Here is a 26,759-nt window from a genome sequence, read left to right on the forward strand (position 1 = left end):
TTTTTGGTGGCGGCCTCCTCGATCCATGCTTGGTATCAAAATCAATCTATTGACCTCTTTTAGAGGTTGAGAACTACTTGATTAGTTGTGCACAGAGAGTTCACACAGGTGCTGACGATATTAAGAATAAAGAGAGCCGTTTCAGTAGGCTGCTACTAAGTGTCTGCAATGTGTTGACATGGTTATTCAATTAGGTTTCGTGTCTTTCTCTGAGAAGTGTGTTAACTGTTTTGAAAAGTGTGTTAAAACTCAAAGAAATTTGTGTGAAAGCAATGAGAAATAGTTAACCCATTCGCCAGAGAAGACTCTTGCTGTGCAAAGAAGATGTGAGCATTAGATGACCCGTGACCCATGATTCGCTAAATGTGTGAAAGCAATCGAGAAAAACTGTAACAAACACATATACATGCAGGGTGTGATTTGCGAAAAAAATCTGATGGAGGAGGGAGGGGGAGGGGGGGGGGGGGTTGTTTGTGAAACGTTTTTATTCGTGAAATGAAATCATGACCCACAGTGGGTTATATACAGTATACTATGAAGGCTATGTCTTGCAGCGGTATCTGTATTCATTTTGCATGTGTTGATATACATTATTTCTTTTAACAAATAGATATGAATAGATTATTAGATATTAATAGATTAGATAGGAATGTGTAGAAATATATTACTTACATTCTTTTTTTAGCATACACATAGATATGAATAGAAGTGAATATGTAGACATATATTACATACATTCTTTTTTTAGCATACACATAGATATGAATAGAAGTGAATGTGTTGTCTATGGGAACTCCCTGGGTGTGCGTGTGCGTGTGCGTGTGCGTGTGCGTGTGCGTGTGCGTGTGTGTTCATGCGTCTGTGTGTGCGTGTGTGTGTGTATGTCTGTGTGTGTTTGTGTGTGTGTGTGTATGTGTGTGTGTGTGTGTGTGCGTGTGTGTGCGTGCACGTGTGTGTGTGTGTGTGTGTGTGTGTGTGTCTGTGTGTGTGTGTGTGTGTGTGTGTCTGTGTCTGTTTGTGTGTGTGTGTGTGTTTCTACACTTAATTCTGAGGAGGCTTATTAGCTTAATAGCTCTTAGCGACGACAGTCTGGCCAGGAGACCTGAGACTCTCTGGTGTCCCTGGTCCTGAGGGGTGCTGCGCTGCCGAAATCTACCCAACAAACCATCCCCCTACCACACACACACACACACACACACACACACACACACACACACACACACACACACACACACACACACACACACGCACGCACACACACACACACACATCGCTAAAGGAAATGTGAGAGCGAGGGACCGTCTGAGAGATGACAGGAGACTGATTCTCACCAGAGCTGAGAAGCAGTAGTGCCCTCTCATCTGTCTCGTCTCGTCTCCTCTCCTCTCCTCTCCTCTCCTCTCCTCTCCTCTCCTCTCCTCTCCTCTCATCTCTCATCTGTCTCGCCTCCTCTCCTCTCATCTCCTCTCATCTCTCATCTCCTCTCATCTGTCTCGCCTCCTCTCCTCTCTAGTTGTCTCCTGACAGAGACACTGGTGCACACAACACAACACCACACAACACAACACAACACAACACAACACAACACATCACAACACATCACACCACACAACACCACACAACACCACACAACACAACACAACACCACACAACACATCACAACACATCACATCACACCACACAACACCACACAACACAACACCACACCACACCACACAACACAACACCACACAACACAACACCACACAACACAACACAACACAACACCACACAAAACAACACATCACAACACATCACACCACACAACACAACACACCACACCACACAACACCACACCACACCACACAACACAACACCACACAACACCACACATCACAACACAACACCACACAACACCACACAACACAACACATCACAACACAGAAGACCTCTGCACAGACTATATGGGATATGACTATAAACAAGACTGTACATGATATGATTAAATGATATGACATCTACATGACACCTACAGACGGGGGTTGGGAGGGATTTCCCCTCAAGGGGGGGGGAGCAGTCTGCTGGTAAGGCTGGGTTTCAACCAGCAGCTGAATAATGCAGCTGACGTTTTGGTCTCGCTCAATTATTCAAAGTGGTCATGGGGTAATTTGATGGCTATCCTTCAGCCACTTAGATAAGACTTTGGCAAGTAATTGCCTTGTTTTAAAATGTGTGCAGTAAAAGTGTTTTTTCCCCCCAATAATCCAAGCAGACACTCTTACAGTTTTTCTCGATTGATTACATTCAAAAACTGGAACTTATGGCACAATGACCACAACCTGTAACTCATGTGCCAACTCCCTAAACCAATTCTGCTAAACTATAAGCACAATTATGTGCTTTAGACACAAATTTCAATTGTTAACCACACTTTCTTCAAAACACAACACACAATTATGTGCTTTAGACACAAATTTCAATTGTTAACCACACTTTCTTCAAAACACTAAACACCATCCTCTCTACTTTGCACACTTCATCAATGCCAAAACCTCCTTGTGTTCAGACAGAACACACTGTTATTCAATTGGCAAAACTTCCATTTCAAAGGCTGTTGTGCAATTTGAAATCAAAGCTTTAGCAATATGATGGCCACAGGTTAGCTCCTGGTTTGGAGAACAATTGATGGCAACATTGAAGTGAGAGGTGATCAGAAAGGCAGAGGAGTGAGAGTAAGAGGAGGAGGAGGAGGAGGAGGAGGAGGAGGAAGAGGATGAAGAGAAAGAGCAAGAAGGAGAGCCATTATCTCTGATGAGATTCGGGCCACTGTTGTCAACCATATGGTCAACCATGGTTTGACCATCCAGGAGGCTGGCCAGAGGGTTCAACCAAATATAAGCCGCTTCTCAGTTGCATCCATTCTCTGGACATTCAGAAGAGGGAATAGGTAAGAAACACTACTATGACAGGAAAACACTAGTTTGAATGCCTTATCAGGAGCATAGTATTCTTGTATTTTCCATTGTACTGTATCTGTAAAATTACGTAAACAAATACAAAGTGCAACCATTGATGACCAAGACATATTCCTAAACATCAATACAGTGAGCCTAGCCACAGTGGACTGTGTTCTAAGGCGGAACACCTTGAGAATAAAGCAGGTGTACAGGGTGCCTTTTGTCAGAAACTCCGACAGTCAAACAGTTATGCTATGACTATGTGCAAGTAAGTCATATACATTTTCACAACTGATTGCGTCCTATCAGCACTGACACATTACTGTACTATATTGTAATCCAATCCAATGTTACAGTTTTTCTCGATTGCTTACACACATGAAGCATGCCTCGTTTTCTCAAAACTCTAAACACAAATCCCTAAACCACTCACACAAAATGCAACAACATTCACAACACTGTGTAGGTGTATTTCTGATAGCACATTGTCAATATTGTCTTGAGCTAGAACAGGATGCAGTAGTTTTTTGTCCTTTTTTATTTTACATTTTTCTTTCTTTTTTTTTTTGACTGTACTGGCCTATATCCTATTGTTTGTTCTGTGCAAATCATTTACACATTCATTTGTGTTTGCTGTGATGTATAGGCTACAGCACTTTTGGAAAAAATAAAGAAATATTTTAGTTGTTACTGTATATTTGTGTGTTGTTTTATATTTGCGTAAAAACATTATACAGTTATATTTTACTACAGGAGTAAGCGTATAGTAACATAATGTTCCTGATAAGGCCTTCATACTGGTGTTTTCCCATTTCATAGTAGTGTTTTCCATTGAGCACATCAGTGTTCAATCGATGCTTAGAATGTCTACTCATATAATGGGCTGTGTTTGTCATTAGAAAACAAAGTACCCTTTTGAGGTGACATAACACTGTTTTGAAAGCAAAGTTGCCTTTTGCAGGATGTATAAAGGGTTTTGCATTTTGTGTGAGTGGTTTTGGGATTTGTGTTTAGAGTTTTGAGGAAACGAGGCATGCTTTCAAAAAATGTGTGTTAGCAATTGAGAAAAACTGTAAATTCAGTTTACAGTTTTTTCCAATCATTTTAACTCTTGTACCAATACCATGTACACATTCCCAAAACACTTAACACATTGAGCATACCAGTAGACCATGTGAACCAAACTGTGGATACTTGCCCCTATGCTTAGATACAAATGCAGTCAATGACACCTTCTTCCAAAATTCATGGATACCTGTCCCAGTCAATGTTTACTACACACACACACTACAGCATTTTTTGCCAATGTTTAGAGACTCTGTTCAAAACAGTTAACTTTCAGTTCAAAAGCTAACTTACAGTAATTTAGATCACTGTAGATGGAAAGATGCTGTGTTTGGACAGACAAATGAAGTTATATGCTTGAATAAGAAAAAGTATTCTTATTTTAGCAGAAAGTTTATTTAGATTATTTAGTTTTTTTTGGCTTGCAGACTTCTTACTATCTCTAATAGTAATAGAGTCTACAGAAGGCAAACAAAGATGTAACTGTTCCTGAAGAGTTGTTTCCACTATTACAGTACTGCTCTATATGTAAGTCATAGGCTATCAGTGAAAGACAGTGATTGAAGAATGCAATTACAGTAAATTTGCCACACTCAATTGGGACATCTATTTTGAGAGGCAAACCGACATATGAACACTGTCTTCAGATACTTGGCTTGGATTGACGTATTTCCAAGATGCAATGCAGAGGAGATTGTTACCGTAAATGCGAAGTTCAAACATGTAAAAGTTTGACACCAAATGCAGAGGACAGAATGGATCAGCATTACTGTAGGGCTACAGCAGACTTCTAGTGGTATTACAGTACTTTGATAGATTGTATCTTGTGTTGATGTATGTAATTTACTGCATTGGAAATACTGCAGTAAATGCGTAACATATTCATGCCTTTTTGTTGTAATGTAGTAGTGCAGTAACACGTGCAATTTTTACATATGGCTGTAATGAAACATATTGCAGCATTTTAGAATTATTTGTTTACTGTAATATTACAAACTTTATTACTACAGTCCAAAGAAGTGTTTGTCTGTGTGTGTTTTTTCTCTTTTTTTCAATGCAACACTACAGTAATCTATAATTCAAAACATTGATTAATGACCAATGAAGTTATATATTTTCCTCTGTAATGTGCGAGTATTTCTGTGAATAGAAATATTTCATCCTTATCTCTCTTCCACCAGCCTGTGCACATTGAAGGTTATTACAGTTTTTCTCAATTGCTTACGCACATTTTAATTTTCTCAAAACTCTAAACACAAATCCCATAACCACACACACAAAATGCAAAACCCTACATATCTCCTGCAAAATGCTACTTTGCCTTCAAAACAACGTTATGTCTCCTCAAAATGGTATTTTGTGCTCAAATGACACACACAGACCATCATATGAGTAGACACTTCTAAGCACCTATTGAACACTGATGTGCTAAAAGGAAAACACTACTATGAATGGGAAAACACCATTATGAAGGCCTTATCAGGAGTATTATGCTTTTTCATGTTCAGTGTTACTGTACGCTTACTTCTGTTGTAAAATATAACTGTATAATGTTTTTACTGAAATATAAAACAACACACAAATATATGGTAACAACAAAAATATTTCTTTATTTTTTCTAAAAGTGCTGTAGCCTATACATCACAGCAACTGGATGTGTAAATGATTTGCACAGAACAAACAATAGAAAATAGGCCAGTACAGTCAACAACATTTTGTATTTGTTTGATTGTTATAGCATTATTTTCCACAACCATATTGACTAATGCAGTCTCCTGTTCACAGTAAGTAAGATATGTCCACTAGAGTGGGTATAGTCAGAGGAGTGCAAGAGCCTGATAAGGCCTTCATACTGGTTTTCCATTGTGTTCAATTGGTTCTTAGAAATGTCTACTCATATGATGGTCTGCGTGTCATTTTAACACAAAATACCATTTTGAGGAGACATAACATTGTTTTGAAGGCAAAGTAGCATTTTGCAGGCGATATGTAGGGTTTTGCACTTTGTGTGTGTGGTTTTTGGATTTGTGTTTAGAGTTTTGAGAAAATGAGGTATGCTTTCAAAAAATGTGTGTAAGCAATTGAGAAAAACTGTAAGAAGGTATGACAAAACAGGAAGAAGAAGATATGACAAAACAGAAAGATACTTCTGATTATCTGATGAGCTTCTCAGAGAGCAGTGAGTATAGTGTCAAATAGATGAATTATATTGCATTTTCTTGGATGAATACAGATACTTTACTCTACACTGCAAAAAGTGTTGGTCGGTAGAGGTAAATTCTATGAAAATTAAACACAAAGATTTACCCAATAATATTTGGGTAATATTACAGTTTTTCTCGATTGCTTTTTACACATTTAGCGAATCATTGGTCACGGGTCATCTATGCTCACATCTTCTTTGCACAGCAAGAGTCTTCTCTGGCGAATGGGTTAACTATTTCTCATTGCTTTCATACAAATTTCTTTGAGTTTTAACACACTTTACAGAACAGTTGACACACTTCTCAAAGAAAGACACAAAACCTAATTGAATAACCATGTCAACACATTGCAGACACTTAGTAGCAGCCTACTGAAACTGCTCTCTATATTCTAAATATCGTCAGCACCTGTGTGAACTCTCTGTGCACAACTAATCAAGTAGTTCTCAACCTCTAAACGAGGTCAATAGATTGATTTTGATACCAAGCATGGATCGAGGAGGCCGCCACCAACAACCTCAGCAAGGACTAGGACGAGGACAAGGAAGCGGCCGTGGTAGAGGTAGAGGGGCCCCTGTGAGGGGACGTGGCATTCGTGTAAGATGCTCTAATGAAATTAGGGCAACAGTCATTGATCACGTAGTCAATCATGACCTCTCCATGAGAGAGGCTGGCCAAAGGGTTCAGCCAATCCTGAGCCGTCATACTGTGGCATCAATTGCTTGTACATTCGGCAATGACAATGACACTTTGCTGGCCTTTACAGTCAATTTACTGTACTGTGTTTCATTGTATTTGCACTCTTGGCAACAACCATTTCTATACTTTTGTAAAGTGTGTTGCCACAATACAATGTAGTACCGTAGTTTCACTAAAGTAATTTACAACATATACGGTAGAATTCTGATTACTGTATATTTACAGTATTTACAGCCTATTGCACTATTTTTACAGAATCAACATACTGGCCCACACTGGTGGCAGGGGGAGAATGTTCACTGCAGAACAGATTTTACCTTTTTACTGTATATTGAAACCTGTCATTTTGACTTCTTACAGTATCCAATGTAATGTGGAAAAATGACTGCAATAAATATTTTTGTGTCAGAATCTTTGCCATTTTGTACACAGGAGAACAAATGTAAAATCAATGGTGTTGACAGGTCCTTGTTTATAATATATTTTATAGTATTTAGCAATACAAAAACAGAACTACAATATTTTACTGTATACAAATTTTCAGATTTCAAATACTTTCTGACAGTATATTCCCTAAGTAAGAGTGCTCAGTACAAAACCCAAATTGTAGTATGTTGTCAGTGGTAAAATAGTTAAAACTGTGAGGGTGTTGCACACAAGTTGACGTGATGGTTTCATAGGTTTATATCGATAGCTGTAGTTTGAATTTTGTTATCCATTGTTAAATAAATGAGAAAATTGAGCACAAATTGTAGGTTTTGATGGGTTTTGAGAAGGTGGTGTCATTCTGCAAACATCAAATAATGTTTTGGTTATTTCATCTTCTGTTAAGGGCTGTGTGTGAGCTGTTTTGAAAAAGTAAAGGATGGAGTGAAGTGAATGGAAAAATGTGCCAAAGCAATCGAGAAAAACAGTAATGTTAAGAAAACTTAACATTAAATGTTAAGAAAACGTAATAAACATTAAATAAACAATAGAACAAACTTCAAGGAAATAAATTGGACAGCCAGAGTGCAAAAGGGAAGACTCTAAGGCCATTTTTGATACGGCGGAGGATTAATGCACTCACTTTGGAAAACACAGTGTTTCTTTCCCTCTTCCTCTCTCTCTCTTTCTCTCCTTCTACCTCTCTCTCTCCTTCTACCTCCCCCCTCTCTCTCTCTCTCTCTCTCTCTCTCTCTTTCTCTCGCTCTTTCACTTCCTCTCCTTCTGTCTGGGTGTCAGACCACACAAGGGACCAAGAATGACAGCAATGATAAAGCTGTACAATACTAATAGTGTGAAGTTGGATCTGAAAGACATACTTCTCAAGAACCGGTTTCATGCCGCACCCTCTCCTTGGGCCTTGGCTGTGGCAGTGCTTACATCACTCTTCATGCCTTCCTCTAGAGAGTCCTCTGACTGGTGCAGAGCGCTGAGCGAACACTGATGGGATTAGCCTAATGTTCTCCGATACACTTAGGATTGACGTATTCATTTTGCCTCTGGCAGAAGCTGTTTTCCGAGTGCAAATTGATATAAATGAATTGCGTTTGCGTCTCGGAGAGTGTCAGCTCATCCCCTCTGTGGTCTGAGCCCTGGCTGCCGTGCTGCCGAGCGCTTCCATGAACGCAGTCATTTGTCACTTATCAAGTAAGAGGCCACCCTGACCTTGTGATTTGCCTGTAAATGCTTCTAAATCAACACCCTACTACACAAGTGCAAGTGAGAATGGATGACCTTCAGCTGCTGGCTGTTCACACTGTGCTGTTTTCGGGCCTGTGGCCATACATCACGCCAAGGCCACACTGGTGGGGCTCTACTGGAGGCCGATAGAGCCCATTTAGACCAACCGCTCCAACAGATCAAAAGTGACACGCAAGAAAACAGCAGCACCATCAAATAAATACATTCAGGGCTTGTTAAGCTTGGGCTACGCTGGTGCCTTACCATAAAAGAACAGGGCTACCACAGGAACACAGGACAGGAACACAGCTGACAGCTAATCAATACCAACACAGTGCCCTCTCCACCAGCATCACAGAGGTGTATACAGCCAATTTAACACCATGTAGGCTCATTTAAGATCTCACTCGGAAGCTTACAGTATGTTACTCAGCCACTGTCTAGGTCCCCTCTGGTATCAGATGAGTATCATGAAAGCTTTTCCTTGACCCAATATGCACACTTGTGCCCTTGCGCCCTTGCAAGTCTACCTTGAAGTGCTTACTTCTGTGGCAGCAGACTAGCAACAATAGGTTATTAGTTAGGTATGTAAGTATTCAAGGGCTCTGGAGTGCAAAAGAAGGGAAGCAGAATTTGAAGTCCTGATGTGCTCACCAAATATGATATCATGAAGGGTGCATCTCAATGTGAACAAAAGAGATGAGATGCAGGGGTGCAAATATGTGTAACTGGATGAGATTTGAATGACTTCTAGTGCATACAAGGCCCTTACTGTCGAACTGCTCTCTCTTACCTAAGCTGCCCCCTTGTGAGAGGTCTGTGTAATTACAGGCGTTCCTCTGAATAACCTGTTCTGCCATGAATCACCTCCCCTTTTTTACATGCCAGGAGGTGACATCACCGCAGCAGTACATACTGTTAGGGGACTTCTTTGGACTGTCTGACAAATATATTGAATTACATACCAGACAAGAACAGATATATATAGTATATATCTGAAGAGTTGTTTCCATGACACTGAACGGTAATCCTTCAACATGAACAAGAGCTGGAAAATGTGCACTGTTTGAGCAATATATTCCAGTTGCCTTATATGTATACCAGTTCCTTAATGAAGTCACACTCTTGAGCATATAACTGCTGAAAGGCGTGTTATCGGTGGTGAAGGTTCAGCCCCATTCAGTCTGGGATCAGTCATGAAAGGCCTACTCTTTGTCCTCTCTATATCGCTTACAGTATTTTGACCGTCTAAGTCTCATGAACATTTTCTTACACAGTGAGAGGAGAAAGAGGGTGTCTATTTCTACACAGATTTCCACACCTGCCTCCATCATAATTGTTTGATACTGCAGTAAGTATCCCCCCCCCCCCCCCCCCCCCCCCCCCTCACGCAATCCACAGCCATTTCCCTAAAGGTAAATTAATAAACACTGCTGTCTGTTATGTAATTTGTTCCTCTGCCAGGCAGGTCACGTCCCCTAGTTCCTACTCTGTATGAGTGCTGGAAGCAGCATAATCCCCTAGTTCCTACTCTGTATGAGTGCTGGAAGCAGCATAATCCCCTAGTTCCTACTCTGTATGAGTGCTTGAAGCAGCATAATCCCCTAGTTCCTACTCTGTATGAGTGCTTGAAGCAGCATAATCCCCTAGTTCCTACTCTGTATGAGTGCTGGAAGCAGCATAATCCCCTAGTTCCTACTCTGTATGAGTGCTGGAAGCAGCATAATCATGCAACTCTTTGAAACGGATGGATGAAGTTTTGTCTATGTCTTTATGTCCTGGCTCATAGCTCATATTTTTTTTGTCTATAATATAATGTCTTTGAATTATGGCATACATTAAAACAACTAAATGTTGTTAACAGCTGGTCTTGAAAGTCTTGGTTCATACAACTGAGACAATCTAATAGGTATGAAAAGACAAACAACCAGAGTTTATAACAGGGTTACATGACTGTCTGCCAGGCAGCGGAGAGATGGCAAGAGGTTAAGTTAACGCGTATTACCCACTTTGTTCTTTATTGTGCTTTTCTGACCTCTAGTGGTTGATACACATCAAGATTTGGAATCTAACACCATAAGGGGTTATGCTTTCCTATATTTAGTATTTTAAATAGTATTCTCATATTGAGCTAAAGAGGAGAATATACTGAAGCAATGCAATACAAATAACCTAGCAACGCTTCAGAAAACACAAGGAGACTCTACAGGGGTAGGCTCAGTTGTAAAACCATAAAGAGTAAAATGATAAAGACAATAAACAAATTAAGCTGTAAAAACCTGTAGGCCTCAGTGCCACACTATGAAAAGGCTAGTTTCGGTAACACTTACTTTGGATGGTGCACATACTTTAATGTGCTGAACATCACCTGAACCACAACACCTAACCATAACTTGTAGTTAACAGAATTTCAACAGATGGTTTTCTATCTAACAGCTAGATAATATCTAATCTGAGCATCTGCAGATAGTCTATGTGGGGCCATGCAAATTAAGTGACTCTAGTCTCTCTTTCAGGTTTCTCCAGTCGCTACCTAGTCTCTGACAATATGACAGAATGTCTACTGAGGAAGTTAGCGCAAATCAAACTTCACTTATACAGCGAATTTCATGGAGGGGGGGGGGGGGTTACAAGCACATACACATGTGTTACAGAGCCACTACAGACCACAGTACCACAGTAAATATCAAAGAGAATAATAGGAGAGATGCACATACGTTTTTGACTTTCACTATACAGTAGCCTTCATGCAACATGGTCCTTTAGTGCCCTGTGAGTCATCGCAGTGCTGGGGGAAGCCTGTGGTCTTTAGGCAGGTTTATGATAGTCCTCAGGAATGGGGAAAGCTGGAGAGGAAGCGATAAGAGCAGTCTAACCAATCACAATGAGAGCTGGAGGGGAATCCCAGACACCAAGTCAAGTAAGGCCAAGTAAGAATGATTTATTGTGTGGGATCAAAACACAGTGAAAAAAGAGCAATGCAAAATATGACAATCTACTAAAGAAATCTAAAAGGAATTAGACATTAAGAATTAATAATTCAAATCATTGGCTGAAAATGCTTGGTAAAAATTTGTAAAATTGAGAGAAAAAAGGACACAATGAGGAAGATAACAGTCAGAAGGGCCAACCACAGATATAATTAATCGATACGTTTACTATGAATAAATCTATTATTTAGCTATAATAATGATGATCAATCAAAGTTAATGTAACAAACTGATGAGTGGCTTCAGCTGAAGTATCCTCCCCGTGGCCCCACTTGTGTGTCGTGACCTGAGGCTGATCACTGATCTGGGCAGAGCTGATCAGACTGAGTATAAACACTGCTTATTATTAAATGAGTCAGTGAAGCATGTCCCCTGCCTCGTGTCATGTGTCAGTACATTAGGACAAAAACCTTTCCTAATGACACCTTGTGGGTCAGGTGGATTATGAGCAGTACCACAAAAACAAGGTGACGCATCATACATCATTAAGTATAGTAGTGATTTGTACATAGGAGAGAGCCAGTGAGTCAGTGTTAAATAAAAATGTTAGAGTTTAATAAAGTACCCTACAGAGTTATGTCAGTGAATGGCCTCATTAGTTAATTGTGTATTTACTAGCTTTGCCTAGCTTTTATATAATTTTTTGAAAGGTTTACACTCCACAAATGAGACACTAATGAGACAGATTATGTCCCTAGAGATAAAAAATGTATCAGTCTTTACCTATGCTAAGGATTTCCAGGAAAGGATTTATGGGAAATGGCTTATGAAACTGTTTATTAAAAGTCACATGACAACAGAGCTAACTTTCCACTCGATGGGCGTACGAATGGACCGGAAAAAATCCAAGAGGCTGGTATACTGTGCGTGTGAGCATTATCCGTGTATTTCCTTCCTGTAAAGCCTCTTCAACAGAAACCGTAAACAACCAGCAATAGAGAGCATGTTATCAGCTGACCTGCTGCTCACCTGGGACGTGACATCTCTTTCTCACATGCGCACTACGGCGAGCTTCTCCTACGCCTCCTTCTCCTAAATGAAAAAGTGAAAATCTAACCATCAGAGGGCGTGCCTTCAGTGCGGGGTATGTCCAAACTTGGTACAGAGGTGTAGCGAGAGGCATACCTGTTGAGCAGGTGAACTTCAAGCTCAGTCCGTGTCAAGTTGTGCTTGCGTCAACCACATAGCAAGCATAGCAAGATAAACAGATATCGAGGAAGGAAGGTGAAAGAGAGAAGACGAGAAAAAGGTGGGACACAGTATTATGTTATTACAAGTTATATAAGTTATATAAGAATATATGCCTATTTTATGTTTTTTCGACTCGGATTTAAAACGTGTAGCGAAAAAAAAAACGTTTTAACGTGTAGCGAAAAGTCTGAAATGAAAGGAATTGTGCAGAATGTAAGCTGTGAGTTAGGAGCTCAGTGAGGCACCATTAAGTTACTCACACTTAAATGAGATCCGTGCGTTAAGGCTACATGTTGTTTGGTGTCAAAATAATAGTCTCCCTATGGTTCTTTCTTTGGTTCAGCAACAGAAACCAGTTACAAAGAAGCTTGTATTTATAGGTGGAAGATTGGCAACCGGAAATTTGTAATTTTAACTGTCGTCTCATTTCTCATCATTGCTGAACAAATGTAGATATTAATGTTATTACATTTGGTGTGTGTGTGGATGTGTGTGTATTACATATGTATGTGGCCTACTAATGCATGCTTCATATCTAATGCTCTTTGGCTGTGTCATGCCATGCCCAGGGCATCGGTCTCTCTGACAGACACTTGTTTAAAGTGATTGACAAATAAGTGATTGTGTTGTTGCTGTCCCCTTTGTGTTTCATCAGAATGTCTGGGACAGATCAGAACAGCGCTCCTGACCCACAGCTGCTGTTTGTGGGGCGACCCTCCCGTCTGCTAGAGGTGTATGTGAAACGCAGCCTGAGCCTCAATGACAGCCCACTCAATGACGGGAGACCCGCCAGGGAGCACCGCAAGTGGATCAGCCTGGCGGAGAGGAACAAGAGGGATCGCAGGCACTCCAGTGACACGTCTCTGCACCTGCCAGTGGACATGGCATACAGTTACAACCCTGTAAGCGAAAAAAACAGCGATCCAAAGAAGAGCACGCTGAGGAAGAAGTGGATGAGCTTCAGGGACAAGAGCAAGAGGCCCAGCAAACTCTCCAAACCTTCTTTGGTGGTCAAGCCAGCTCCTTCTGATGACAGACCAACAGAGTACCATGACACCATGCCCTCAGACCTAGAGTCCTCCACGGAGAAGCCGAAGAAGAAAAAACGTGAGAGCAAGAAGGGCAAGCCAGCTCCTTCTGATGACAGACCAACAGAGTACCATGACACCATGCCCTCAGACCTAGAGTCCTCCACGGAGAAGCCGAAGAAGAAAAAACGTGAGAGCAAGAAGGGCAAGCCAGCTCCTTCTGATGACAGACCAGCAGAGGACCACGACACCATGGCCTCAGGCCTAGAGTCCTCCACGGAGAAGCAGAAGAAGAAAAAACAGAGGAGAAAGAAGGGCAAGAAGTCCTCCATCTGGAGGAGCATAGTTGGCTTCTTCTCACGGGGTGACAGCGACACGGACGAACGTGACCTCAGCCCTGTGAGAACGGTGTGCCCCCCCCAGCCCCCAGAGGCCACGTGCCTCTCCATCTCCAAACCCTTCTCCGAGGGAGAGGAAGTCACGCGCCGCAGGAAGTCCTCCAGGAGACGGCGTTCCCTAATAAGGAGACTCTCTCAGAAGAAGGACAGGCGCCTGTCCATAGTGGAAGGTAGGGGTGCTGTTATTGACCAACATCAAACTGACCCTCATGACACCACCGCAAGTGGATCATTTGTCTTTATTGCAGAAATGCGTGATATCTTTCTATCATTCGTTCTCTCTCATGGAGAGCCTTCTTATATACAAAGGCATTATTTACCCTAGGGACACTGAGGATTTGACTGCATCCTCCATAACTGATACATTGTCAATGGACTAAAGTGATGCCCACACCTCTGTACCTTCTCTGCACACCAGTTGAATGTAATGTTACTGAATGAGAGACGCATGTGCTTTAATTTCAGCCATCGAGAGAGTGGAGCCCACAGACTCATACTACGAGAACGTGTCTGATGAGCTGAAGAGGATTGTGACTGAGGTGATGGATAGTCCTTCTGATGAGCAGGTGGTGGTTCCTCCAGACGTACCACCCACTGACACACTGGACAGTCAAAGCTGTGAGTATTTATGGTTTTGTGTGTTACACTCTGTTACATTATTATTATGTCAACATTTATGGCTTTGTGTGATACACTGTTTGAATGTTACATTACAGGAGTATTTATGGCTTTGTGTGATACAGTATTGTTCTGGGAATATTTACCTCATCATTATAGCCTTGAGCTCCTCGTCGTTCACGTTCCACATGCAGGAGCCGTGGCTTGTAAAACTGCGCCATAAACATCGTTGAGACTCATATCCATAACCGCAGAGTTAAAAAGAAAATGCTCACATCTGAGACGTGTAAAAAGTCCTGAATACGGAAACACTTAATGAGTCAGCCAGCGCTAACACAACATGTTCCTGCTTGTGCAACATTCCATCAGGACGGGTGTGAGTAGTGAGAGATGTTTGCACTGCACTGAGTTCACCAGCGTATGAAGAACAAATAATGGAGATAACCTACATTTCTATACCTGCACAGGCTGCTATACTTGACTTCCCCTATGTCTTGTCTGTGCATTTCTGTCCTATAACAGCACAGGTGTTGTGTAAAAGTTAGTGAAAATTGTCTTTTTTTCTCTCTTCACAGTGTCAACAGATGAGTTGACAGAGAGGCTTATAGCTCTAATCAAACAGGAAGGGGATTTCATGGATGCAAAGGTTTGTGTTTCTAAAATGCTACAGCAGATTCAAATGAAGAGCTGCTAATGCTATAGTTGTAGAAGGTGTTTACATCTATGTCGTTCTTATAATATTTGCTATTCATTTTTGAATTTTATGACTCTGTTATTGATAAATTGATAAGACAGAGAAAGTTGTTAGAAAGAAAGTATGGTTGAGTGCCACTACAACCTTACTGATTTATTACATTCATACTACCCTCACCAGTTGAATCAAAACAGATTAGGTGAAGTTAGAAACTGCAGTTAAGGGGATGTGTCTGATCTTTTACTGAGCCATCTCTAGACTAATACTTACCCTGTCCTTCCTCGTCCTTCCTCCTCCTCCTCCTCCTCCTCTCAGATGAAGGAGAGTCCCAGCCTCAGTAACTTCTTCCAGGGGCTCACATACGGCTCCTTCCAGCAGCTGGCTGACCAGTATGTGCTGTCCGAGATACCCGCAGAGCCCGCCCAGGACCCGGTGGTGGCGCCGGAGCTAGTCAGGCTGGCCTTCACCCTGGACTTCACTGCCCGGCTGGCCGGCCTGTCCCGCCAGAGCCCGAGCCACATCATGGGCCACGGGAAATGCTACCTGCAGGAGCGCTTCACCTACGAGGCCCAGCCCGAGGTCGAGCCCACGAGTCCGCTGATGATGAGAACGGCCTGGAAGGGGTCGATGGTGAGGCATGATTTCTCTTAAATGATCTGTTAACAGACACACTGGTGACTCACTTGTCACATGACATAGTAAAAAGCTTGACAAACTGGTCTGCACTAAAGAAGTTTTTTGACCTAAACAGTTTGTTCGGTTTTAGGTAAACATGTAGAAATACATATCTGTTATTGCAACTAGAGTCAACAAGCTCCATGGTTATTATCTATAAGTAAAGAAAAACATGTTCTTTTTATTTTCTTTCAGGAAATTGGGATAAACTATGGGAATTCCCTCCTGGTAGAGAGCGGAGAACCTGAGGAACATGGTCTGGGGAAGGCTGAAGAACCTAAACCTTCACTAAGAACAAGGATGCCTGATGAAGCTCAGCAAATCCAGCACTTTAACAGCTATGAGTTATGACCTAATGTTCGACAACCATCAAATATCAATTTGGTGAAAATACTGTTTGAAAATCCAAGATTTTAGATGCAGTATGCATTACTCCCTAATTTATATACTTTTAAAATGTGAATAATTGTGTATATGTATGCTGGCATACATATCCTGTAAGTCAATAAATATATATTTTTTCTACTTCATTAAATCTCATGTTCAAGTTGGTATGTTACCCATAAACAAAAGTTGATGAACTAAGGTATAACTAACTAACTAAATACTGTAACTAATGAATGAATGAATGAATGAATGAAGTTACTGTTAGGTGAAAATTCACATTCAAGTTATCTCAGGACTCCAGAGCTGAAGATCAGTATATTTATTACAAACAACAATTGCAATCGGGATGAAAGTGAAGCAATTTCCCTAACATCGCACAGGGTTTATATACTTAGAATTTATCCAATTTATCTAACTCTAACGCCATAATTGTTTCTAACGTCAGCAAGAATGGCCACGCTCGACTAAAAGTACTTTTGTGTCATACCAACTGCGCTTCCTGAGATGCAAGGATGTCAGTTTTACGCAGGGTTGAACAAGCACAGTTCGACCCTTCTTATCACCTCTGAGCTCACCCAAACATATGCAGACTACATGGCGTCGGCACTTAATAATCAGTTACACACAAACACACAAACAGAAACACAGAAAAACCATGTTCCTGCTTACATAAGCACATGATTCATACAAGGTAATTAGCAAGGCACTTGATTAAAATATTCTTAAGTCATTAACATTAAGAAATTATCTCTATCAGTTACTCTCAGAGGAAGCTGGCTTGGTAGTGTTCGCATGTGGGGTGGGAGCACACCCATGGTAGAACGCAAATCACCGTAATGATTCTCATAAGCCTTTTGTGTGGTTGTGTGAAAGGTTACACTCCAACCTGGCAAACACAGCACCTGAAATCCAACACCTATGTCCACAATAAGACCTAAAACAATCACTGGCTCTGTTTTTGCAATCACAGATTTCTCTACAAGTTCCCCCACATCGAACCCACAATGGCTAAAATTCAAATGTTCACCCCATTCGTGTCACTCATGTGCTAGATTGTCAGGTTATATCACAGCATACCACTGTATTTCCAGTTAAGAGAAAACCTCCACAGCACATCCCATATTTCTATGACATGAAACACATCTGAACTGGCAGGTTGTCATAGACGCCTGTCCCTCGGGCAACCTCTTGTGCAATGTTTGGCTCCCCTGTTAGACTGAAACAGACAATAACAATCAGGCGGTGATGAGCAACGACAGAATGTACAAATGAAAGAATAATATGAAAACAATTTTTTCCCAGTGATTATGACTAAGTGTGTGATGGTAAACTGAAACAAACAAAAACAATCAGACAGTGATGAGCAACGACAGAATGTACAAATAAAAGAATAATATCAAATCTGTTTTTTTCCGCTTGTGATGGTAATTGTGACATTGTATTTCTCCATTTTGTGAAAAGCACCTCTTAACACTGCAAATCAATGTCTCAAATGTGTTCCTCATTCTGCTTGGTGTTTCTTTAAACGAAAGGGAAACAATGTACACACATAATATTCAAATTTAGGCAGAGGGGTGTTTATTGTGTCTTAGTTTTGAATATGCCAGAAGTGCTTCTTCAGCGCTGTTATGTTCATGTAATCATTCACTATTCGGAGACTGCTCGCTGGTGAGAGAAATCACTGGAGGACCGTGAAGAGGAGCTATCCCACACATCCTCCACATCACTGTCCTCGTCTCTCCCGTCCTCCTCTTTGACAGCCAGGAAGGAGATGTAGGGGGAGCAGAGGCCCTCGTCCTCCACCTCCTCCTCTGAGCTGAGCTCTGGAGGAGCAGGCAGCAGAGGAGGTGCAGGGTAGATGTCCAGGTCTGGTTGCTCCTTCACCTCCAGCTGCAGGTTGAAGAGGAAGGAGACAGCCCTGGAGGGCTCAGGGGGGGAGGGGGCGTACGAGGCAGCGTCCACGGAGTCAGAGGTGGACGAACTGGAGGTGGTGGAGAGGTGGAACCGCAGCACAGAACGGCGATGCCTCAGGACGGTCCCCCTCGCTGGGACGGGTTCTGTCTGTGGTGCTGATCCGAAGCTGAGGCACCGTAAGGGGAGAATCCGCAGCAAAAGAGAAAGAGCGGGGAAAGAGACAGAACACAGAGATGGGGACAGGAGTGACGGGAGAAGGATGGACTGGAGCGACCGGAGCCTCACGGCTGGGAAACGCAGCGAAGAAAATCGAAGAGAGGGCAACCTGGAATGAAGACAGAAGTGAGACTCAAGACGACGGAGAAAAAAAGGAACGTAAATGGCAATGAGTTTTCAAGACACAAAGCAAGCCATAACTAGCTCGGAAATTGTGTCGGTTTGGCAATTAAAATGGGAGGAGCCGAGGCTGTCTGCAAGCTGGGACTGAAAGAAAAAAAAAACATGCTCAGATTAACATGCACTGCATTTGGCAGGAGTCAGAATGGAAACAGCATTTCACTTGTGTCAGAGCCAGGAATGTGATAAGACTGTGCTTAGAATGACGAGGAGGCCTCACCTGGTGGGCAGGACTGTCTTTAGACTGGAGACAGAGGCTCTGAGGAGAAATCGCACAACCAGCCTCACGTCCCGCCACAGCCAATGGGCTTTCTCCTGGAGCCCTGTGATCCACATCGGCCAATGGGCATTCTCCTGGAGCCCTGTGATCCACATCGGCCAATGGGCATTCACCTGGAGCCCTGTGATCCAGATCAGCCAATGGGATTTCTCCGTGAATGTTCTGTTCCACCTCTGCCAATGGTCTTTCTCTTGGACTCCTCTGAACCACTTTAGCAAATTGGTTTTCTCCCAGTGTGCCAAGCACATGAATCTTTAGAGTACAAGCAAAGATACATTATCCGCCATTTACATCTATTGCAGGTTGGTGGTACATGCTTTTTAGTCAGACACATGCCGTAGATATCTGCTGAAGCACACAGTGATATGAATATTAAACTCTGTTGGAATGAAGAATGAAGGACCGTGGAGCACAAGGAGAATTCATTATCAACGTATTGTTGGGTCTTCATTTTAAGAACGTACTCGATCACTTGTATGAAGTCTCACCTTAAAATGCAGTCTTACTTGTCTTATAGTGACCGTTATCTGAAATGTTGCTAGTCATAGACTTCTAATAGAAGAGTGAGAAAGCAGCCATCACCTGTAGTTGAGGTGGAAGATGGCGGCGGCAGGTAGCGTGTAAGGGAGCAGGAGATAGGACATCAGTCGCATTGGGAGGGAAAGGTCTGGCAGACTTGACTTGCCCACGTGCCCAAAGAAGTTAAAAAACAAGGCTGAAGTGACACATAAAAACAAGGGAAACGTGGTCATCTGTATTCAAATTCAAAGCTTTTAGTTGTAGTTTAAACCATATTAACCATTAAACCATAAACATAAAGTGTTTATGTAGTATGTTAGTGTAACAATTCCTTCCCCCCCGCTATTCCACTTCAAATAAACATATACTTGAATGCAATATGCTTAATATGTATATAGTACTTGGGGTATAATGTGCCAATTCATCAGAGAAAGAGATATGGCACATGTTGCGCTACATCTCAGGGGAGACCTGGCAGGCACTGAAATGAGGGCAGAGGTGGTGGATGGTTGCCCAGTGTGCCACAAACATGAGAGGGTAGCACACACACCTACATGGACCCAGGCTGGGACACACCTGCATGTACCCAGGCTGGCACACACCTGCATGTAACCAGGCTGGCACACACCTGCATGTACCCAGGCTGGCACATAGCAGTGAGAGGGTAGAGCACACACCTGCATGTACCCAGGACGGCAGGCTGAGGTACAAGGACCGCTCCAGGGCAGAGACCCTCCGGGGCAGGTCCTTCAGACCGCAGTAGCACTCCTGTGGCACACCGAAGTCCATTTCCACTCCCTCTGGGGGGCGATCAGTGTCTCCTACTGTGTGCTTGTCTTTCACCTCCTCCCTCTCCTCCTGCTCCCCCACCTCCACCTCCTCTTCCAGGGGTCCTTGTAGATCCATCTCTCCATCCAAAAAGACACAGGAGTGCAGATGCCTGATCAGCGCTGCTGGGGATTTGATATGGTCTGTGGAACACACACGTTCAGTCTCTTACATTTATATGGTCTGTGGAACACACACGTTCAGTCTCTTACAAACCAGGGGATGGGAGACATGAAATATGCTTGAGAAAATCTGTCCTGTTTGCTCGGCAACCACCCTTAAAGTATACTTGTGGGAAAGTTGGATCACGGAACATTCTTATTTCAGTACATAAATAGAAATTTGTATTCCATAAAGCCATCACAAAAGGTATTGAGGATAGTTACAGCAATCGCTTTCTATTTATGGTCTGATCAGACGGTGATTTTAGTTCGACTAACAGTATCTACATGCCAATGGTTATTATAGTAGATTCATAACATTGTTTTTGAGTTATGTAAGAAGGTTACAATGTTTGTTGTGAACACAGAAGACCAGTTCAGTGTCTGTTACTCGCCTGTGTAGTTTCTGTACTTCATTGTCCTGGGAGAGGGCACGAGGAGACAGGAGAAGAGGTCCGCTGGCACCGTGAGTGTCGCCTGCCTTTCGACTGCTGTCTGTCTGGTGAGGGCAGGCTTTGTGCTCAGGGGCGATGGGCACTGCAGTGGTCAGTGTACCTCTCCGTTGCCAAGGGCATGCCGTGTCGCAAGGCCTGTCTATTTTGGTACAGCATGTCGCAGGACAGCTGATTAACGACATGAATGCAGTGGCCTGGGCACATTAAGTACTCACTTAAGAGGAACGATTCCTTGTTCTCCGCTGTGCTGCTATTCTGGGGCTGGTTGCGGTTTCTATACAGATTCGGACAGATAAAAGATAACCAGATAACCAAGATAACTGTGACCCGTTTTTGAGGACAACTTGCAGGCCCTACAACCTGAACATTAGATCTGCACTCCCACCACTACCACCTATCCAATAGTCTGCAAACGCAAACCGTACAAAGCTGTCGAACATATTATTGAATTAGAAACTGATATCCAATAAACACCACAGCTCCTCTCTAGAACATGTAACGTTACCTTTTAGATTGACCTCCATGAGGCATCTAATGCACTACCTACGCATAAAACCCATGTTATGCAACAAAAGTTAATAATTATCATTTATAACTTGTATGCTTTTAAGTTTAGGGTCACAATAAAAAGGTAATATGGCCTCCAATACTTATTACAGACTAATTCATCATATCAGCAGATTCATCTAATCTGCAAAAACAATCATGAATAAATAAATAAAAGTGGCAAGAGACAGTTTGAAGTTTCCTATTTTTGTTTTTTATTTTTTATCAAAAAAGAGAGATTAATCAAAGAGCCCGAATCCCATGTCTTCATCCGACTCCTCTGATTCCTCTTTCTTCTCCTCCTTTTTCTCTTCCGCTGTGGAGAAGAAAAAAAAATCAGCTCATGACTAATCTAAAACACTGCCAATTATTCACACAAGTATTGCCTAAAATACTGCCAAGTATTCACACAATAATCTTGCAAAAAAAAAGAATACAATTTTATCCACCTGATAAAATGTGGATGCCTATTATCAATCTCATTTACTACACTTTCTGATCTTCAATATTGACATACACATCTTCAGTAATACTCTCTTAATCATTCATATGCAAATATGAAAGACAAGCAAACTCAGTGGTCGTAAAAGAAAGGTAAACATGGTGATTCTGACCGGCAGGGGTTTCCCCAGCTGCAGAAGCTCCACCTCCACCTGAAGCTGCAGCTGCGGCAGTGGCCACGACAGCACCACCTGCTGGCACGGAGGTTAACTTTGAGAGACCTGAAAAACAGGAAGACACCAGACTGAGATCACTACCCACCACTGATGTCATTAGAATGTGGAACCTGTTGATCTAAATAAAAATGAAAGGAATGGGAAAGAACATTTTCAGTACAAATGAAAATGGAAAGGCAGAAGGTTTGGCGTCATAGGTTTCTTCCTCATATGTAGCTTGTGACCAGAGGAATAAGTGGGGCTTCCAAGTTTAATCGAACACAAGTTTGACATTTAGCAACACGCGGCACAAACATATGCGCTGCTAAACAGAATGCTATGTGTTCTTGCTTCATTTGGCCATTGGGTGTTACTCAAATATTGATTAGCAACACCTATGCGAATAATTTAAGTTCCAGGGTCGCAGGTGTTTTGTAAGGCATATTGTCAAACGCTAAATGTGGTTTTTCAACAGATGTTTGTGTGTTGATGTACATATTTTTTCCACTTCTGGTGGTTTAGCTAGGGGCTTTTGCAAAACGCCAAATTGAATCCTAAATTGATACATTTTCTTATTTAATATATATAAAAATTTAAAAATAAAACACACAGCCCTCTCAAAACCATCCATCAGCCTCAGCCATCAAACAAATTACGCCAGCAGCTACGTTTTCAACAGTTTGTAAAAAGCCATGCCTACCCTTTCTATACACTACCACAAAATAAAGATCTTATTTGCCACAGTGGGCATTTAACACCACTGGGGCTTCTTTCTTGAATTTGAAACTCTAATGTGTTGGTTGTTGGATGATACACGCGATGACTACCACGGTGATAGGCCTAGGCCTGCAGACTAATATTAATATCGTAGATCTAACTGCTGGGGGCAGGGACTTCCTAAGAAACCTAAGAGGCAAGTTATGTGTGAGGTGAACCTCATATGCAAATATTTAAACACCAAAGAGTTGTTTCGCAACTTATAAACATACCACTAAAGAAAAAGGCTTCACTACTTTTCAGCATTTAATTCAATAAACATTTATTTTCAGGATCTATATTTTAGAGTGGATTCATTTTTGGTAGGGCACTGCCCCACCTGCCCAGATGGACGAGCCATGGCTGACCATATGCTAATGACAGATTTATTACACATATTTGACATCTAATGGTCATAACTGACAAAGGAAACTTGTCAATGTCCAACACATCTGTGACACGTTCTTACCTGCGTTCATGACTTCATTGATGTCTTTTCCATTCAGTTCACCGATAACCTGTTGAAACAATTTAGCCATGAAACAGTGCACAACACAGTAATTTAACATAGTTAACAGTTAACCATAGATAATTATTATCAGCCACTGTATTAGGCTGTGAACTATCGATTCTGCATGCCAATGGCTAGACATGAATTGTGCACAGAATTTGGGAGAAATAATATTAAGCTGCTTTCATATTTATATTTGGTGTAGATTGTCGGCCCTGGTGCACACGAGGTCGAAATAAAAACCGGGTTACAACCTTGAAGTTTACCTTGTCAAGACGCTCATCATCGGCCTCTATCCCAACACTCCCGAGGATGTGCTTGATATCCTTGGAGGAGGGGCTGGCGTTGCCACCGAGCACTGCCAGGAGGTAAGCGGCCACGTAACGCATTCTGTCAGGAGGGGGATGACAATATTTAGGATGACTGAAATTGACTCAACACTACACATTATCGTGGAAAATTATGTGATACTCTCTTAACTGGCTAGGTGCACACAAAATCATTAGCCTGGCATATCAAACTGCTAGTAAACTCAGCTAGGGACTTATATAAGATCAACCTGTCATTGAATATGCACATAACATGTAAACAACAACGTCAAACTCCGGTCATGCAAGAGTTAGCAACGTGCAATCTGATTGATGACGTGAAGAGGTAAGGACCGCCTGTCTACTTCAGTCCGCCTTATAAGGTCTTGTCCAATACTGTAAGCATATCTATCTAGTACAGCTATCGTTAGCGAGCTGCCTAACTAGCCAATTTGAGACACCTAACGTTAGGGTGTACATGAAAAGTGCTAAAGCATTTATATATACAAACATTGCAGGTCAACATAGAATGTATTACTTGACGCATTTCTTTATTTTTTCCAACCAGTATTTAATATTGAGCTCCAAAGGTAACTGAGGACGAACAAAATGGTGTTTGTCACTCCTAAGCTGTTGAGACATCGTGTGTTTGAAGACTATACCTATCTCAAACTAAAAATTAGATTATTAATATAACATTTCAGGTTCAGTATTAATTCATTAATGGATAACACATGCTTCAACCACAAATTAGTAAGAATAAACTTACTTTAAGCCTATTACAGACACGAAACGACGGTCACGCTTGCGATTTCCGGATGGGAGAGGGTTTGCTGTGGAAGTGACGTCTTCAAAGAGGTTTCCTTCAAATGATCCGATTGGTCATTGTTTTCAACATGCCTGCTCATCAAAAGGTAGAGCGCCACTAGAGGCAGCAGCGAGTTGACCACTGGTAGTGACTTACCACTGAAGTTTGTTTTAGTTTTTCAGCACTTAGTTAATTTGTTACTGACATAGACTGGTTTCCTCTAGTCGCCCCTGTTAACTAGATATGATGTCCAAGGCAGACTGAGTCAATAAAGGGTGATATTTGGCTTGCCAGGAAATTATTTTGACATGGAAATGCAGCATCTTCCTAAAGTTGAATTTTAGACACGCTTCAAAATATTTGGAGACATTCTCCTGGCATTACACTTGATATGGGAAGCAATCTCAAAAATATATCTCTGTTAAGAAAATAGTAAAGAAAGTGTGCACGTGAGAGAGAATAATCTGTCTGATATCCAGGGAAGAGGGCAGCTCAAGGGAGAACATTCATGGGGTGTATTGTCCACTCTGCTTTATCAAGATAATGCCTCTGGGCACTAGCTAAAGCTACATCATCATACAAAGTACAAAGGTGTATAAACCTAACTACACAGCTTATGGTCAAACACACATTTGGTCCGCTCAGACAAAAATGGCAAAAGAAAAACGTTACCTTTTTTTTTTTTTACAAACTTGTAATTTGGCTGAAATAAGGCAAAAAGACAGTTTTGGCCATAACACAAGAACATGAATGAGCTGTGCCTGTGGTAGCCATGGCAACAACACCATGGGGTAACATTCAGTTAGAGTGAAAATGTTGGTGTCGTGTTTGTCACAGATTCGCAGATTCGCAGATTCCCTACGACCGTCTCAATCAGAAGTCAAAAGCTCAGATGCGTTGCTCTCACCCATTTTATTGCAGTATTTAGGCCACAATAAGAAGATGTCCCAAGGATGAATCTCATCTCAATATTAGTGCACTCACCCTTTTTAAAGTTACCTGTCACCTCCCACCTATCTTTTTTTGGTTGACCCCTACAGCCAATTAGATTTAACCCCACTGTCTGACCCTTACTCAATCAGAACGTGTTACCTGTGTGGCACCCCGCCCATTTTCTAAGACCTGGTCGTCCTAATACACCCCTTCCAATTTCAAAAAGTAACGGTGGTTGCCGCAGTCCCGTCTTTTTTTTTATTGCTCCTAGCTTGACTGTTCTCTCCCTTTGGACAAAAGCGTCTGCTAAATGACTAAATGTAAATGTAAATGTAAATAAATCAATTAATATCTTATAAGTTCATCCTTGTTCTTCTTATACAAAAATATTGGTTATGTTACCAACACGGGAAGTGGATTTTGCTAATCTAGTGCAAGATATCCAGTCTTAGCCGCCTTGCTCTCCATCCCTCATGTAGTAGCCTGCATTTTCCACGCAGTACTCTGTCCTCTTCAAAGACATCAATAAGGTTTGTGGTATATTTTGGCTGTTGAGTTTCAAAATGGCTCAAAAAGTTTAAAGTTGTGTTTGTGGTATTAGCCTAAGCGTGTTTCAATGTAAGTGGTTCAAGCATCATGAGTTGTAATGTCACTGCTTAGGCGGTGGAGAAAAGAACACACCTTTATCAATCGATAAATCGAAAACATCAATGTTGTCCTCAAAGCATTTTCACATAGTAACTAAATACTCACAGTTTAATGGCAAAACAGTCCCAGCCACATTCCAACAGAAGAACGAAAGAAAAGCAATAATCGCACAACTACAGTTGATCGAGTGACTTGCTATAATTTAATCATTTTCAGGAAACAGTAATAATATTTGGTTGAGTTAATCAGTCAATTGAGTAACTAAGTGGTCAATGTTATGCTGTCAAACTGTGTAGAGATAAGATTAGATGCGCCTGCCAGACATTGAATATGAGGGGTGTCATTAATTAAGATTTTCATTTTTGTTACTTCTACCCCTCTTAGTTGATTTCATTTCAAAGAAGAAAGTGCCTTTCTCAAAACACTTTACGTGCAACAACTATCATTTTGATCAGACACACAGACCCCAATGAGGCATCGGTCCACCTTT

At 41.7% G+C, this 26,759-nt stretch overlaps 3 protein-coding genes across 3 annotated transcripts; 1 reads left to right on the top strand and 2 right to left on the bottom strand.

Annotated features, from left to right (window-relative positions):
* Nucleotides 1-12,639: 12,639 nt before the first annotated feature.
* LOC116220518 (F-actin-monooxygenase Mical) lies at nt 12,640-16,693 on the top strand. Its single transcript, XM_031567767.2, has 6 exons — nt 12,640-12,808; nt 13,406-14,346; nt 14,642-14,794; nt 15,370-15,440; nt 15,804-16,118; nt 16,359-16,693. The coding sequence occupies exons 2-6, from the start codon at nt 13,407-13,409 to the stop codon at nt 16,512-16,514; spliced, it is 1,635 nt and encodes a 544-aa protein (XP_031423627.1). The 5' UTR covers nt 12,640-12,808; nt 13,406; the 3' UTR covers nt 16,515-16,693.
* A 1,412-nt stretch (nt 16,694-18,105) lies between these two features.
* On the bottom strand, nt 18,106-21,707 carry LOC105907097. The gene is made up of 5 exons (XM_012835378.3): nt 21,044-21,707; nt 20,337-20,630; nt 19,723-19,855; nt 19,081-19,392; nt 18,106-18,789 (listed from the first exon to the last, which is right to left on the bottom strand). Exons 1-5 carry the CDS (start codon nt 21,063-21,065, stop codon nt 18,198-18,200), a joined length of 1,353 nt encoding a protein of 450 aa, XP_012690832.1. The 5' UTR covers nt 21,066-21,707; the 3' UTR covers nt 18,106-18,197.
* A 133-nt stretch (nt 21,708-21,840) lies between these two features.
* rplp2 (ribosomal protein, large P2) lies at nt 21,841-24,758 on the bottom strand. The gene is made up of 5 exons (XM_012835914.2): nt 24,650-24,758; nt 23,839-23,962; nt 23,531-23,579; nt 22,264-22,371; nt 21,841-21,965 (listed from the first exon to the last, which is right to left on the bottom strand). The coding sequence occupies exons 2-5, from the start codon at nt 23,959-23,961 to the stop codon at nt 21,889-21,891; spliced, it is 357 nt and encodes a 118-aa protein (XP_012691368.1). The 5' UTR covers nt 23,962; nt 24,650-24,758; the 3' UTR covers nt 21,841-21,888.
* Nucleotides 24,759-26,759: the final 2,001 nt, after the last annotated feature.

The sequence above is a fragment of the Clupea harengus genome, chromosome 5 (genome assembly GCF_900700415.2).
Source record: "Clupea harengus chromosome 5, Ch_v2.0.2, whole genome shotgun sequence".
Classification (NCBI taxonomy): Eukaryota; Metazoa; Chordata; class Actinopteri; order Clupeiformes; family Clupeidae; genus Clupea; species Clupea harengus.

Bases quoted from the DNA above. Each gene is read 5' to 3' on its own strand.
- LOC116220518 (XM_031567767.2), top strand. From the start codon at position 13,407: ATGTCTGGGACAGATCAGAACAGCGCTCCTGACCCACAGCTGCTGTTT. The intron at 14,795-15,369 runs GTGAGTATTTAT...CTCTCTTCACAG, and splicing joins CACACTGGACAGTCAAAGCT to TGTCAACAGATGAGTTGACA. The intron at 15,441-15,803 runs GTTTGTGTTTCT...TCCTCCTCTCAG, and splicing joins GGGATTTCATGGATGCAAAG to ATGAAGGAGAGTCCCAGCCT.
- LOC105907097 (XM_012835378.3), bottom strand. From the start codon at position 21,065: ATGAAGTACAGAAACTACACAG. The intron at 19,393-19,722 runs GTGATGGCTGCT...TGTACTCTAAAG, and splicing joins ATCTTCCACCTCAACTACAG to ATTCATGTGCTTGGCACACT. The intron at 18,790-19,080 runs GTGAGGCCTCCT...TCTTCATTCCAG, and splicing joins AAGACAGTCCTGCCCACCAG to GTTGCCCTCTCTTCGATTTT.
- rplp2 (XM_012835914.2), bottom strand. From the start codon at position 23,961: ATGCGTTACGTGGCCGCTTACCTCCTGGCAGTGCTCGGTGGCAACGCC. The intron at 22,372-23,530 runs GTAAGAACGTGT...CCTGTTTTTCAG, and splicing joins CAATGAAGTCATGAACGCAG to GTCTCTCAAAGTTAACCTCC. The intron at 21,966-22,263 runs GTCAGAATCACC...TCTTCTCCACAG, and splicing joins AGCTGGGGAAACCCCTGCCG to CGGAAGAGAAAAAGGAGGAG.